Source organism: Physella acuta, unplaced genomic scaffold, assembly GCF_028476545.2.
Source record: "Physella acuta isolate Inbredline_101_S28 unplaced genomic scaffold, ASM2847654v3 ptg000258l, whole genome shotgun sequence".
Lineage (NCBI taxonomy): Eukaryota > Metazoa > Mollusca > Gastropoda > Physidae > Physella > Physella acuta.
This window is the reverse complement of record NW_026731777.1, coordinates 319,273-336,010: the sequence shown is the minus strand read 5'-3', so window position 1 is coordinate 336,010 and position 16,738 is coordinate 319,273. Positions and strand designations below refer to the sequence as shown.

The 16,738-nt window shown below is 34.7% G+C and overlaps 2 protein-coding genes across 2 annotated transcripts; both read left to right on the top strand.

Annotated features, from left to right (window-relative positions):
- The first annotated feature begins 701 nt into the window (after positions 1-701).
- LOC131938867 (uncharacterized) lies at positions 702-1,984 on the top strand. Its single transcript, XM_059297091.1, has 2 exons — positions 702-804; positions 1,038-1,984. Exons 1-2 carry the CDS (start codon positions 729-731, stop codon positions 1,961-1,963), a joined length of 1,002 nt encoding a protein of 333 aa, XP_059153074.1. The 5' UTR covers positions 702-728; the 3' UTR covers positions 1,964-1,984.
- A 7,287-nt stretch (positions 1,985-9,271) lies between these two features.
- Positions 9,272-16,199, top strand: LOC131938842 (uncharacterized). The gene is made up of 5 exons (XM_059297065.1): positions 9,272-9,282; positions 14,456-14,525; positions 14,865-15,027; positions 15,271-15,306; positions 15,345-16,199. Exons 3-5 carry the CDS (start codon positions 14,977-14,979, stop codon positions 16,197-16,199), a joined length of 942 nt encoding a protein of 313 aa, XP_059153048.1. The 5' UTR covers positions 9,272-9,282; positions 14,456-14,525; positions 14,865-14,976.
- The last annotated feature ends 539 nt before the right edge of the window (positions 16,200-16,738 follow it).

The window sequence follows — 16,738 nt, the reverse complement described above, 5'->3', positions numbered from 1 at the left end:
AATACTGTGATCTGCTGTGATGTGTTTATTTTTTGCTGGGCAGTTATGTCTGAGCAGCTTGTACACCCTGACGACACCCAGAGATATACCAGCGAGAGTATACATTTCTGGTAGGCTCAAAACAATAAGAAACATCAATGTTGTCACTTTGTAGTTCTATGCTAATGACAGTGTAACAATTTTATCTCTATCTCTAAAGCCTAATAGATCTTCCATAGTGGTGTATGCTGTCTGATTTTGTCTGTAAATCAAATGTGGAATTGAAATGTCAGTTTCACTCTATCTTGCATGTTGGTCTAAAAATGTATTTAACCATAATCTTCTAAAGTTGACCATCATACTGAATTCTGTTAGCCATATCATTGACCAAAGGCTATTGTTTTGTAGTTTGTAAAGAAACACTTGTGGATGACTTGTCAAGCTACCATATAAACTTCTTTATTTAAAAAGTCAAAATATTTTAACTATTACAGAGTAACTCTTGGCTGCTGAATGTGATGTGAAGGTCAAGGTTATTTCAACCAAACAGCTGCCACAGATGACCATAAGACTACAGTAAAGGCCAGTAGAGATCTGCCACATCAAGTTACAGGTAAGTTTGTTAATTATCTTTTAACTTAATCAAGTGTACAGCCATGGTTTAATGCTGATGTAGACAATGTGTCAATCTTTGAGTTGTGGTTTATTTAACAAGAATTAACTTGGATAGTCTAGATGACCACAACAGTATGGCCAGTTTAGAGGATAGTCTAGATGACCAAAACAGTATGGCCAATGGAGAGGACATCTCATTGTATTTTACAGGTAATTTTCGTTTGTTTGCAAATATATTAAAAAGGTGTCTACCTGCATGCATAAATGTTTAGTGCTAATGTTGGAACATTCTGTAGTTTACTGGATGAGTATCGTAATATGGTGGTGGTTGAGATGGTTGTGACCGTTGGAGGTTTTAGGTAAGTACCTTGTTTTAATTCTGTCTAACTTTAACAGTTAATGAAATGTTTACAGTAATTAAATTGTTTTGTTTAACTTTGTAGGTACACATGAAGTACAAGAATGTCTTGAAGGTCAATGTGAGATAGATCTACACACACACGTAACAAATTGCAAAAAAAATCCTGGACATAAAGATTTTGTACCTTTAAATCAATTAAACGTTGAGCATTTTCTCGGTTACCAAGACAACGATGTGTATGACCTCACAAAAGCCATTGCTGACCTAACTGTCAGGATAGCCGTTAAATTTACCAGTCCAGACAGACCAGATTTTGCACCAGGCAGTGAAGATCCATATCCTTGCTACAACACCAGGGGACAGAACTCACTGAGGACAGGGACTGGGAGGGTGTGTCAGGTGACCAAGTACACAGAGGGAATGTACGGCCACAGAACTTGTCCATGTCCTGAATGTGACCACTCGGATACGCCCAGTAAAGTGTGGTGGGAGGTTGGTGTGTGGACAGCTACACATGTGGTTTTTGATGAGAGTGAGGCAAGACAGTCCAGCTGTAGGTTGTGGTTTGATGATGATAAAAGTCCAGTGGTCAAGATTTGTGGGTGGAAGGTGGGTGGTTCTTACATAGACAGAGATTGGTGTAGGTTTTATTGTGTGACACATGACGTAGATGTAGCTGATAAACTGGAGGAGATGGTAAGGCAGTTTAATGTTCTGCGTGATAAAGTAAGTGACAAATACAAAAGTAGAGGAGATGTGGACAAGCTGACCATTATAGTGTCACATCCCCATGGCTGTTCTAAGCAGGTCTCTGTAGGTCACTGGGTCGACAGGCAGGTGGTGCGACAGGACGGAACCAGGTACACGTACACAACTTCTACCTGTCCAGGTAGCAGTGGGGCTGTGGTCTACAGATTGGGGTGTTACTGGTCTTTTGGTCATCCCCACAGTGGAGCTAACTCTGGTGGATTAAATTACAGTGGGGTGTGGGTGGACAGAGACTTGTAGTTGTCTGCTCTTGTATAGAATGTAAACCAATATGGTTATTTTGATAAAAATGTTTGTTTGATTAAGAGTAAAAGAAAGATTTCTGTGTCAAAATTATTTGTAAATATAAATCCGAATAAACAATCGTACAAAAATGCATTTTTAAACTCTTTTTTATTTTTACCCATTTTGGTAGAAGCAACTCTCAGTATTGACGCTAAAATAAGGATTTAGAAACTCTCGTTTTCTATTTATCCATCCATGCATCTATCCATCCATCCCACCAGCCATCTCTCTGTCTATCTCTCTGTCTGTTTGTTTGTTCGTCCATGCATCATTATATAAATGTATACACTACTAAAGCTGACGAGTAGAAGAGGCTTGGGTGGATAGTGCCCCTGCATCCATTTCGAGGGAGCATCCAATTCGTGTTAGAGTTGTTCCATTCAGTCGAGGATTAGGAAGAAGTGATTTGAGATACATATATCTGTGTGTGTGAGAGTGTATATCGACCTACATAGAATTATAATTTAAATATATGCAACAAAAGCGTACGTGTATGTTTAAAGCTATAATTGCTACAGACGTAATAGTAACGATAATTATGTATAGTCGGTCAATAATATATGTAGATGTAGCAATGTTTTCTCTAAAGTTAGCATGTTCAAATAATGGTGTCATCCCAACCTCTTTGTAATAATTGTCAATTTGTACTTAAAAGACTATATTTTTTAACTAATTATTAATTGAATTGGCTAAAAAAGGAATTTTGTTTCTTATGTACATTTGGCAATTGTTTTCCTTGGTCTTAGCACCCTAAATGGTGTCACTCGGTGCGGCCCTCACCCAACGCCCCGCCTCGCTACGGCTCTGCTACTGACAAAACTCTAATGGAGCTACGTGTAAGGGTAATTAAAGTGTCATGAATGTGTTGCACTTATTAAAACTTAGAATTAAATTGTGAGTTAATTCATTCCATCCCATACGTTTAGACATTATGCTCTATGGGAGATAAGAGAAGCACATGAAATTTCCCCGGGGGTAGGGCAATTGTTATATTGTGTATCTGCTATTGAAATTTATTATTTAAGACTCGACCGAGAGAGAGGACGAGTTGTGCAGAAACAGTGCCATGTTTCTATTGTAACACCACCTCAGTGGAGATAAGGTGTTAGGGTCACCCTCTGAGGTTTAGAGTGTTTACAAGCTGACCCTGATAGACAAAATAAGCAACGCTACTTGTTTCTGGATCAGCTTTATTACTTGATACAGACTTCCTTAGGAATTCAGTTTTAAATTTGCTCTGAAATGATGTAATCAAAATATATACTTGTTTATAAAATACCACGTGTAGGCCACATAAAGTATAAGTGATCTTCCCTAAACTTTCTCGAATTTTCTTATATAACACTAGGCGGGATACAACTCGGGATATAGACAATATTAATAATCAATTTTTATATATTTTTTAATTTTAAAAATATAATAGAATCGCGTAGAAAAAAGAATTTTGCACCATGAGAACGCCAAACAAAACGTTTAGAATAGTGCGGAATATTATCAGTTCTTTATAAATTCATATGTGTTTTTTTTTTTGAGAAAACGGAAATAGCGTAAATTACTACTTCCAGTCAACGGAACTTTTTCAAAATTTAAAAAAAGGCAGAAAATTAGATCTTTTACCTACATGTGAAAGTTTATTTATCTATCTGAAATAGTACTGAAGTTATAGGCATTTGAAAAATTGATAGTAGAAAAAGTTCCACTTCAGGTTATCGGAAATCGCTGACAAGTTAAAACATATCTATAAATTCGATCAAATACTTATATATGATATTAAATCAATTTTATCAACCTTGCTGTAACGGTACCCAAGTTATTGTGATTACACACACACAAACACACACACACACACGAACCGCATTTGTCAGTTAGAAGTACCTGTAATTTCGCTCCGGCGTTTCGATCTAGACTGACTACAGACTGACGACTGACTACAGAGGAAGTTAAATAAAAGCTTGTAAAAAAGGGTAGTGTAGAATATTTAATGCCTGATATAGTTCAGTAAAAATCTCATTTATTTATTGTGTAATCTTAAATCTTTAATAGAGTTTAATAATTGAGTTTAATAATACAGTTTAATAATAGAGTTTAGTAATCTTAAACCTAGAATCGATTTTTTCCAATCGAATCGACATAACGCAGAACTTACAAATGGCTCAAATCTATTTTTAATTAAATTTTAATTAAATTATATCCTAATTTAACCCTTTTCCATAGTTAATAAGGAAAGACTAGTGTGAAATATTTAAAAGCCTGAAACATTTTAGTAAAAAAGTAAAAAAACTAAGCTATTTATTGTGTAATCTTAAATATTTAGAGTCGAATTTTAAGCCTATTTATCGCCTGTATTATCGAATTAGATAGATAATAATAGAATTGCAACCTAATAGAAATAACAAAAAGCTACATCATTAAAGCTATAGCCAAAAGCTAAGATAACGCTTTAAACTTTGCAAATAACAAACTATAACACATCTGTTTTTTTTTATGCGCAGCAGGCTCGTGCAGTGATGTCGTTCAATAATGTTTAAAGTTGAATTCGGCTTCTTAAAAACTGTCCTTATATATAATATTTTTATTAAAAATGTAAATATATATTTTATTTGAGCAATTGAAAAATATACTCTGTTAATTCAAAAAATAGAAGATGTAGATGGAAAGTAGGTAATTCGTAATTTCTAAGAGAAAAAAAACATGTAAAAATTACAACACGGAAAAGGTTTATTTTTTTACTTTAAAGCAACCTTAAAGGTATAGTTCTGCAGACATTCTATTTGTAGAGGTAAAATGACCTCCATTTTGTTCAAATGTTGTCAAATTACACATTCATTGCTCGTTTCTAAAAGCTAATATGTAATAACATATTGAGTGTATAGGAAATATGTATGCTCGATCCATTCCAATACAAAAAATTAAGAACGAAGAAGAAGAAGACTTCGTTACACAACTGGTGTGTGCGTTGTTGATGATATAATTCTACTAGTTGAACTTTATTAGGTAGTTATTAAGGGCTTTGTTAATTATATAATTTTATCGGTAATTATTTACATTTAAATTATTGTTTAAGAGTTTAGCCACGATATTTTAAGTAGTTTCATTCAAGCAAATAATTTCTCTGTATTAAATTTCCAGTAAGTCAATGGATCACCTCCAATGATTGCTGAAATTACAATTAATTAACCTTGCATCGCTAGGTTTGATAATCGGTACTTTGGTTAATATAATTACTATTTCTATTTTCACAAATGGAAAATTATATTTTTTTTCTCACAAAAGACGACGATACTAAATGTATCGGTATTTAGTCTAAACAATTCCCGAGGATTCGAAGTCGATACTCATAACATATCGATAAAGTAATTGATATATTTTCCCGCCATTTGTAAGATGTGCAAAATGTACTTAAATAAAAAACACTTTATTTTAATTAATGTTCCATTAAATAAAACTGAAATTGAAGTTTATATATCAGTAATAAAATGTTTTGAAAATTGCTTACAAATAATTCTTTTTGTTTTTACACTCATTACTCAGTAGGCGATGCGTAGTAACAGAATCGATGGTAGCTTATAAAAGAAAACGCCGATACCTACTGAATGTAAGGTTTGCCAAATTGACAAACTTGCAAAAATTATTCTTTTAATTTTCAAGTTAATTAGAAGTAAATGCAATATGATGATATATATATAATTACTATAAATACATATTAAATACTTAATAATCGAATTACAACAAAGACAGAAGACATGTATTTACATAGCCTACTATTTAAGTTATTAGAAATGTTTTGAATATCATAGACGGAATAAAATATTGAATATAAGTTTTATATAAGGACATTAAAGTTTTACAAATCAGAAAATTGTTCTTAATAAAAAAAATATTTTGGAAATAATCAGCTATTATATCTTTTTTCAAAGTGTTAATTATGTATGTTTTATACTCACAAACGCGATTTAGTTTATACTTCCGGTAACTTATTTAGACTAAAATATTTCAGAATGAGGTGATCCATATCCATAGACATTATTTAATTTTGTCATTTAAATTATGTTAATGCCAAGATTATAATTTGGGGGATTTATTGTACTGTAAGCTCCACATTTGAATATAAGCTTTATAGGATGTAAAATTAAATTGGAGGAACCTCAAAAGCATTTGCTAGACAGAATAATACGATTACCACGGGGAGTGAACAACAGACAGACTCGGCGTGACAAAACTAGCCTGTAGGCTGACCTGTGACCAGGTTTGTTAGTGCCGTGGGGGGGGGGGGGGGGTCGATAATTTGTTAGTTCCCAATGTTGGGAATGTTGTCCCATAGGATTTTATATGGCAAGGTGACATAGATATAAAGACAGGCCAGTCACAGATTCGTTTGTCTGGCCAGTCACAGATTCGTTTGTCTGGTCAGTCACAGATTCGTTTGTCTGGTCAGTCACAGATTCGTTTGTTGGGCCAGTAAAGCATATTGCTGCTAAACTGAGTAGTTCCGAATTCAAACACCCGTGTACATGAGGCTCTATGTAGTCTGTCGTTTGACCTAATTCTTTTTATCGTTATTTCTGCGTATTATTCAACAATACTGATCTCGTTTTAATAATTGACGAAAAGTGCTTGATACAATCCTGCCATTTGTACATTTTGGGTCTAATCGCTGAGAATATCGAGCAGAATCATATACAGTAGGCAAAACTTTAATTACAGTATTTAATATTCTGAACTATAGAAAATTATATATTACGTCCTACTAAATTATTTTCATTAATTAAAAATAATATGGAGTTTAAAAAACCTTCCAAAAATAACTTTATCGAGATAACAACTAACTAAGCCCACCCATTTTGCCGTGTGTATTTGAATGGGAATAAATCTAGCAGACAACACATTTCTACTGTACATTGAATCGCGTCACAACAACAGTCCTTTAACCCTTTATCTACTGACGGTACTTATAAGTACCACTTTAATTAAATGCCTGTATTATTTTTAATTTAATACAAATTTTAAAAATTATTGAAGTAATTAATAGTATTATCTCCCCTGAGTCGCCGGTAGTCGGAGGTATCAATGTTTTTTGAAAATTACTGGTGTGGCGCCATTTTCAATGTCTTGCTATATCGGTAGTTCACAATTTTTCTGTACATTTCTCACATACGTTCTTGATTTCCCTTTGTTTTACCTTATTTTTCAAGTTTTCAACCCCAAATATTTTTTATTGGCAATTTCAATAGTCAGGCAAACGCATTTAACTTCTAGTTATACAATTTTTATCAAATTGTCTTTGTATTAGATCGATGTTTACAAGTGGACTTATAAGTACCGTCAGGGCACACGGTCATATTTTTAGGATTTTTAGAAAATGGCAGATTTTTTATGTGGAGTTACATAATTATTGTCTTGATAATTAATTATCGAAATGTACTCAAAAAATGATATTTACACATTTATAAGAAGTTTAGCATATGGTTTACCTAAGAAATATTGTAATTACATGTTAATTTCTAGTAGTAAAAAATAACAAGAATAAAGGTATCAGTTGCAGGCTCGTTTACAAGGTTTAGTTTACTTCATTTGTATACCAAAGCCTAGTTCTAGTTGTAAGATTTCATTTGTTAGTTATATTTACTGCACTAAACTGACTTGCCTACAAAAAACAAGCATATACGTAATGTATACATGTAGGCTAGTAATAGTCCATACTTCTGCATATAGTATAGATCAATATGGTAAATTTTAATCAGTAAACAGAAAGGAGTAGGCCACTACGGCTATCCTAAACACATTGAGCTCACTTCTATTTATGAACTTTGCACTGTAGTGTAGACTTGTCATAACATTCTAGTAGGGTACAATTATACTAGTATTACTTGTAGTTGCGTGCTGAATGACTAGGCTTTTGTTTGTTAATGCGGCTCATTGTACTAGCTATTGGAAGCTTCCAGCAAAATCATGTTCATTCCGGCAACCGTTGCTACACCAGAAAGACCACAGACAAGATTGAGGGAGCATGACATGTCGACTACTTTTGCTGTGTTTGAGGTCTAAGATGTGTTCCGATAGAAAATCCAGTAAAAATCGTACTCAAAATATTCTTTTGTGCTGTATTTATGTGTGAAAATTACAAAAAGTGATTGTTATAATGATTGCCATGTTATTAGTTAATAAATTGTATCGTTTGTTCCTGTTTTGTAAAAAAAAATTTTTTGAAAAAAATGTCCTAGTTTACTGACGGTACTTATAAGTACCAATATCTGTTTGGGCCATTAAAAATTTATGAAATGAAATTTCCTTCGATATATGCTTTGAATGTGCCAAAAGCAATATAGTAACACATTGTTTAAGTAAAAATCTCATTCAGAACATAATTCCGTAAATAAAGGGTTAAAATTACCCCACAGTATCCGTCGTATCGTCGTAGCCATTTAAAATCCAAGGCATTTTTTTTCACAAATCATTTTCTAGGCTATCGATTAATTTTGATAATTGAAATTCGTATCAAATTCAAGGTAAATACATTTCGTTTTTAATCATTTAAATAATCTTGGACAATATTTTTTTTAAACCGTAGGCGTTACTGGGGACAGTAAACAATCAAGGGGAGACAACTCCAGAGTCAAACAATTAGGCCCACAACTGCCTTAGGTTATAGAAGCAAATCCAAATTGTTTTTAAAAATTATCATTAGAAGAGATGTATTTTAACAATAGTATTAAATTAGCTACTGAATAATAACCCCCCCCTAACGAAGTAGAATATATATGGAGAATATGTATATTTTACGAGTTTCTGCATCCTCCCCCCCCCCCCCAGAGTTTTTTCCAGGCATCTCTCCGAGGGGGGGGGGGGGGGGTAAGTGCCCCCCGGAGAAAAAAGTCTGGAAGAAACACTGCTCCCCCCCCCCCCCTCTAAAATTTCTAGTGCCTCCCTCGGAGAAAAAAAACTCGAGAGGAAACACTGTTTCAAATAGTAGGCCTATAGTTTTTTTTTAACCACATAACACATTATTAAAGTTGACAAACTCGTAAGGACGGCCTAGGGACTGGAGTGGCGTCGTCCCATTTCCAAAAGTCAAACGCCACTTCTTATTTTTCAAATTTAGATCTATTTATTTAATGTTACTGTCTCTGATACTTGATAGTGATATTGTAGAACTGCTACTAAATTTTATTTTTGGCTTCTTTAAATGTGCTTACGGCAATAAAAGTTTAAACTGTTCTGGCCATCGAAAGCCGATCTTCATTTCTGCTAGGCCTAGCGATGAATTGAAAGTCAGGGTCGAGACTGCGTGATATAATATAGTGTGTTTTAATGCAATGTACAAATTAATCATTAATGTGTATACACATCTATCTAGACTAGCTTCTAGATCTATAGTAATAGTAAACTATTCTAATCCTATACTATATTTATGGTTATTATTTAGTACAGGGGTCTCCAAACTACGGCCCGCGAAGTCCTCTCATCCGGCCCGCGGAGATGTTTTTGTCTAAGGAAAAATCTTTTGTTGGTGATGATGACGAAATTTGGACAGAAAAATCAAAGACATGCTTGGAAGAAATTGGCCGTCGAACTGAAATTTGATAGCTAATGCGGCCCTCTGACTAAAAAGTTTGGAGACCCCTGATTTAGTATAATAGTATATAATATCTAGGTAATCTATCGTTTTAGCGTAATCAATTCGGCTGCAGTAGAAATGTGCGGGAGAGGTAACTGATGAATATATTTGTTTAAAAATTATTTAAAATAAGTATAATTTAATTCAAATGTTGCAAAACATAACAGATAATTGATTTAATATAACAATCACTGACCAAAACAATTTAAAATATCATGAAACTAACTTTAAACAAGGTGTTTGAGATAAATATTAGCAGATAAAAACAGCGGCCATCTTTCCAAATAAAATTTAGAGTAGTTTCCCTTGATACACATGTCTATTCGTATGTATATTGTGTTGATTTTTTTGTTGAATATACATAGCTGTCTTGTTTAATAAAAGTGGGACAGAGGGCCGTCTTCTTATCTTTAATTTCAATTGAAATTAAGGCTATGTATGTATGTACATCCAAGATCTCAAAGACTTTTGGGAGGTCCAACATTTATTAAACCCTTTTGTACTGATTAACTTGTCAATTATTAGGTCGTCCGGACCATATTCTTCATAAATGACGTTGGACTCAAAATATGGGACGGTGTAAAATATTTTTTCAAAAATGATGAAGAATATATTCGTGTTCGTTAGAAATTGTGATTAAGGGTTCGGGTATAGTAGAACTGCGATATGATATTAAATCATCATCTTGCTTTTAGTAACTATTGGGTGAGAGGGAAATCGTCGGGAAAAGTATGACGTCATTTATGGGCGATCCATTTAATTAAGCCTAGTTGTTTTTTTTTCTGTAGACATTAGTCTTAGGCCTACACCTTTTCTGAATTAAGATTATTGTGTTTTTTAAAATAGGTTCAAATTTTAATTAGTTACATTTGAATACCACATGGTTTTTTTTTTTTGGTTTTTTTTTTCCTTCAGTTTTTTTATTTCTTCAGTAGTCAATGTTTACCCCTCCCCACCACACATTATTACAACAACAAAAAACCACCCACTATATATGTCATAGCGTAGATATATAGAATTAGACTAGACGAGTAGAGGTTACCATAGGACGGTACGAACTTGACAGCAGACGATTTGGTGCGAGAGTATTGTGCGCGTGTTCAATAAAATTTGTGTGGCGTGAGTGTGACGTGAGCATGGTGCGACAATGTACCGATGACGTAAGACGCAGCAGTGAAGTTAGTTGGGGGTTAGATATAGTAGAAGACGGACGTATTTTTTGATATTGTACAAATGATCTATAAGTGTGTGTTAATAAAGTACATGTTATTTCATAAACGAAGTTGTTGACATTGTTAATTAGTGTCTGCGGAACATAAGAGTGATTCCCGTCCTCCTCACGAGTATAATGGTTGCCGTATGAATAGTAGTAGATCAGAATATATTGAGATTATATATAAATCCCCCCCCCCCCATCACAATATAGTGATATCTCCCTCTAGAAAAAAAAAACTAGATGAACCTATAGTTCGTAGGAAAATTAGAATCTATCACTTAAAAAAAAAGAAATACGTCATTTTTCTAAACCACGCCGTTTCATCCCCCAATAAGCACAACGTCACAAAGTTCGCGGCGCGTGTGACGTCATTTGTCATTAGGCTAATGTTTAAGAAAGAGATACCGCGTAATTAAAAAAAAAATCAAAACAGGCACTAAATGACTATGACGATGAGACTAGCGACATTTAGCCTGACGAATAGATCTAAATGACTTTAGTTCGGTGAATTATATTGGTGTTTAATTTATTACAGTGGCATGATGTTCTCCCTCTACTATACAAATTCACGTGCTTTTAATTTCTGCAACATGCTGCCCTGAGATGTTAGGCTCTAAAATGCCCGTGACACAGCCGCTTCGGTAAATGCATTTAGGCTCCCGGTCCCACCTATAAACGTCTGTCCATTAAGCTCCACTCAAAACAGGGGCCAAGCTCAGGTCTTAAGCTAAAGGTGCTCCGCACTTCATAAAAGACAAAATTGATGTTCAGATATCGTCGGACTCTGGCGTTTTGCCGACGGCCGTACTCCTAATGCACAGTCTTAGAGGCTGTCCACTGCTAACACTATTTTATGTTAAATTTAAGCCAATACTGAGCTGTGGCTTTACATTAGCTCAGTGGCGTAGCGAGGTCGATTGTCACCTGGTGCGGCACTTAATGGTGTCTTGGACTCTTGTCGAATATTGTTGACAGGAGCTACTTGGTTTGAGCCTTATTGTCAGAAGTTATTTCATTTGGAGTCAATATAGTGCGGCTTATTTTCGTCGGTAGGCATTTAGTGGCAGGCCCTTTTTGGCGGGGATGATGTGCTCAGGTTGTTAAACACCGCTTAGGACAACAGGCATGCAATAGTTATGATCATTCGTTATGAACAAATGTATGCATGAAAACGAACGCTTTATGTTCCTCAATTTCATTGAGCACAGCTTTAAAGAAGATTCCAAAATAGACGTCACGCATCCCCCCCCCCCCCCCCGGACCACCCTGCGTAAGTTGACGGCACATTAGCATAGCATATGTGACATCGTTTATGGATAACACCATATAACTCATTTTGGGTATTTGGTATCAACATTTTGACAACAAAGGTTATTCAAAATGTATATAGGACTTGACATCTACCATAAATGACATCGCACACTTAAGGGGTGGAGTAACTGGTTTTCAGACGACGTTTTACGCGGGAAATGGGAGGGGTAAGAAACGTGAAACGTTATGTATTTCGCCAAATACAAAAATGCTGAATATATCGTTTTCATTAGAATTATGGCTTGACTTTTTAACAGGCAGGGCAAAAAGGTAATTTTCGACATTACGACTATTTCGTAACGGCGAAAATGAGGGGGGGGGGGGGTTAAGGTGAAGAAAGGTCAAAAAACGGGACGTCATTTATGATTAAATCACTAATTAAAGGAAAAAAAGCATGAAAATATTACATGAAAATAGCAAACAAACAATAACACAAACAATAAGAATTAACTCAAACTAATATTTAAATAAACATTAGATATGTAGTGGTAGCTCTATAAAAATAGGGAGTATCTTAATGTGTAAAAATTGCATCTCATAATAATAATTCTAGAACTGATGTTTATTGTCAGTCAATTAAATTGTTTAAAGGGCAGAATTAAAAAAAAAAAACGCATGCTTTGTATTTAAACACAAGACTAACGTATTTAATAGCAAACATCAATACATTTCCATACAAATAGAAATTAAAGGGAAATGACTCAAAATAATATTTTCTTAAGATGGCCGCTGTTTTTAATAGCAAATTTAGTATCTGGAACATCGATGTTAAACCTTAATTTCATGACATTTTTATTGATTTAAACCTTAAATGTGGTTTAATATTCAATTATCTTTAGTATTTTAGTAAAATATGCAAAAATATATTCACATCTAAGCCATATTTGATAGTTACCTTATCCCTACATTACTAGTGACGGCCGAATTGATTACGCTAAAGCGATAGATTACCTAATATCTATACTAGATCTGTATCTAGATCTAGATCTAGAATCTAGATTCTAGTTCTAATTACTAATTTCAATCATGCCTTTTAAGTTTAAACATGGAGAGAATTATGATAAAGATTTCATTCAGCTTTTGTGAATATAGCCTACTCTAGAATTAGGACGAATCTCCTAGTTTCTAGATCTATATTTATATCTAATTATCTAGTGTCCTAGATCTATCTAGTATCTAGTACTTAGTACTAGATCTAGTATCTAGATTTGATTTCTAGCTTTAAATTTGTAGCAGTTTAAACTTTTACAACACTAGCCTTAAATAAAACAAAAATGCCAGAAATTAAGCTAACATAAAAAAAAAACCTACAGTACTAGACTAAATCTAGATCTAGACTAGAATCTAGAAAGATCTATTATATTTATTGTGTTGTAAAAAAAAAGTTGTAAAAACTATTACTGTAACTTTAACACCATCAGCCTATAAAATTTATATTAATTTTCTTTTATTTCAGGTCTTTAAATAGTGGACCCTGTTCTATAACTAGTAACAGCCTAATTACTACTAATTAGGCATTAGTGTAATTTAAAATTGCTAGGAAACTAAAAACTATTCAGTGATATCTTAGAGCAAAAAACCTTGTGTAAATTATTGTATGATAAATGAAACTTAAAATTCCTAACATAATCAGGGCTTATTATGAATCAGTAGCAAAGCTGATGCAATTGTTAAGAGATGAATTAACATGAATACAATTAATATATTTCTCTAAATTACTTTCCATCTAGGCCTATAACTTTTACCTTAATTTCCAGTTAGATCTAGATACAAACATTTCTCCCCTGTGTTGCAAACGTTTGACATCTTCAGGTTACATCACAATTATAAGAAACATGTTGTGTTCTTCTTTAATTGTTTGTAATTCATCATAAATGTTGGCATTCTGTAGTTCTATGCTAATGACAGTTTCATCATAAATGTTGTCATTCTGTAGTTCTATGCTAATGACAGTTCCATCATAAATGTTGTCATTCCTGGACAAAGGCTATGGAAGCAAATCCTAAAAGAAAAGCAGGCTGAAATCGGAGTCAATGGCGCATAACCAGTTGACACGTAACGATTAATTGTGTTGGAGGCGTGGTCGAGTCGGCAAAAAAAGCTCATGGTTGATAAATTCGAACAAAGTCTCGAGTTCAAACCCACTGGCAGATAAATCTCGATCCCCTTCAACACTAATAATTATTGAAGAAGAAGAAGTTGTCATTCTGTAGTTATACTGCTAATAACAGTTCCATCATAAATGTTGTCATTCTGTAGTTCTATGCTAATGAAAGTTCCACTATAATTTTATTTCTCTCTCCAGAGCCTGAAGGATCTTCCATAGTGGTGTGTGCTGTCTGGTGATGACTTAAAGTCAAGTGGGGAGTTCAAAGGTCAGCTCCATTATATCTTGTATGTTGGTCTAAGAATGTATTTAACCATAATCTTCTAAAGATGACCCTCATGCTGTATTGTTTTCCACATCATTGACCAGTGGCTATTTAACCATTATCTTCTAAATCTGACCAGCATGTAGGATTGTGTTTCTCTTGAATGGCCAATGGCTGTCTTTATTTATTTTATTGATATAAATTGCTATTTTATTGATTAAGATTTTCAGTTAGGGTTTCTGTCTCTACAAATTATATTTTCATTAAATTGTGTAGTTTTGAATCTTAAAAACCATAACAAACCATAAGCCATTTAATCTGATCACCATAATTTCTTTACAGATGGGTAACTCATCAACAACTACACGAGGTCTAAATGACCACAACAGTATGGCCAGTGGAGAGGATAGTCTAGGTGACCACAACAGTATGGCCAGTGGTGAGGATAGTCTAGATGACCATAACAGTATCGCCAGTGGAGAGGACATCTCAACATATTTTACAGGTAATGTCCATTTGTTTTGGGAAAAATTGGTCCTAATGCTTCAAATGTTTTGTGCTGATGAAGTCCTTATGTTGGAACATTCTGCAGTTTGAAATGTTTAATGGATGAGTATCTTAAGATGGTGATGGTTGAGATGGTTGTGACAGTTGGATGTTGTAGATAGTTTTTATGTTTTATGTTTGTCAAAGTTTAGCAGCTAATAAAATGTTTACAGTAATAAAATTGTTTTGTTTACCTGTACAGGTACACATGAAGTACAAGAATGTCTTGAAGGTCAAGGTGAGGTAGACCTACACACACACCTGGCGAAATGTGAGAAAAATCCTGGCCATAAAAAGTTTGTACCTGTAAATCAGTTAAGTCTTGAACATTTTCCTTCTGGTTACCATGACAACGATGTGTATGACCTCACAAAAGCCCTGGCTGACCTAACTGTCAGGATAGCCGTTAAGTTGACCAGTCCAGACAGACCAGAATTTGTACCTGACACTAAAGATCTATATCCTTGCTACAACACCAGGGGACAGAACTCACTGAGGACAGGGACTGGGAGGGTGTGGTATGTGACCAAGTACACAGAGGGGATGGACCAGACACTCAGGACCTACAGAACTTGTCCATGTCCTGAATGTGACCACTCGGACACACGCAGCAAAGTGTGGTGGGAGGTTGATGTTGTGACAGCCAGACATGTGGTTTTTGATTCAAGAGAGGCGAGACAGTCCAGCTGTAGGTTGTGGTTTGATGATGATAAAAGTCCAGTGGTCAAGATTTATGGGTGGAAGGTGGGTGGGTCAAACACTGAGGGAGACTCCTGTTGGTTGTATTGTGTGACACATGACGTAGATGTAGCTGATAAACTGGAGGAGATGGTGAGGCGGTTTGATGATCTATGGGATAAAGTAGAGGACAAATACAAGAGTCGTAGAGATGTGGACAAGCTGACCATTATATTGTCACATCCTCATGGCTGTTCTAAGCAGGTCTCTGTAGGTCAATGGGTGGACAGGCAGTGGGTGGGAAACTTGACCAGGTACACGTACACAACGTGCACCTGCCCAGGTAGCAGTGGGGCTATGGTCTACAGACTGGGGTGGGGCCAGTGGTCTAACCATCCCCATAGTGGAGCTAACTCTAGTGGATTAAATTATAGTGGAGTGTGGGTGAACTAAGACTTGTAGTTGTCTGCTCTTGTATAGAATGTAAACAAACATGGCGCCTGTTGGATGTCTGCTCTTAAAGTATTTCTTGACATTATTGTAGAGCTTTATTAAACTTTTAATTAATTATCTCGTTATTTTAATCAGAGAAAAAGTTGTTGATTGTTTGATTGTGAGTGGAGAAAAAAATGTCACAAATTTCTTGTAAATATAAACGTAAATAAAGTTTTAAATCAACTCGTTTTCTTTCTCATTTTTGTTTGTTTGAATTTTGGATGTAATGACTCTCAATATTCAATATTGTCGCTAAAGTTGGGATCTAACGACTCTCAATATTGACGCTAAAGTATGAATCTAGCGACTCAATATTGACGCTAAAGTTAGGATCTAGCGACTCTATATTGACGCTAAAGTCTGGATCTAGCGACTCTCAATATTGTCGCTAAAGTTGGGATCTAGCGACTCTCAATATTGACGCTAAAGTTGGGATCTAGCGACTCTCAATATTGTCGCTAAAGTTAGGATCTAGCGACTCTCAATATTGTCGCTAA

What these genes read in the sequence shown, in the direction of transcription:
- LOC131938867 (XM_059297091.1), top strand. Translation starts at nt 729, where the DNA reads ATGGCCAGTTTAGAGGATAGTCTAGATGACCAAAACAGTATGGCCAAT. An exon ending in CATCTCATTGTATTTTACAG is followed by an intron (nt 805 to 1,037) that starts GTAATTTTCGTT and finishes TTAACTTTGTAG; the next exon opens with GTACACATGAAGTACAAGAA.
- LOC131938842 (XM_059297065.1), top strand. Translation starts at nt 14,977, where the DNA reads ATGACCATAACAGTATCGCCAGTGGAGAGGACATCTCAACATATTTTA. An exon ending in CATCTCAACATATTTTACAG is followed by an intron (nt 15,028 to 15,270) that starts GTAATGTCCATT and finishes TTACCTGTACAG; the next exon opens with GTACACATGAAGTACAAGAA. An exon ending in AGAATGTCTTGAAGGTCAAG is followed by an intron (nt 15,307 to 15,344) that starts GTGAGGTAGACC and finishes GCGAAATGTGAG; the next exon opens with AAAAATCCTGGCCATAAAAA.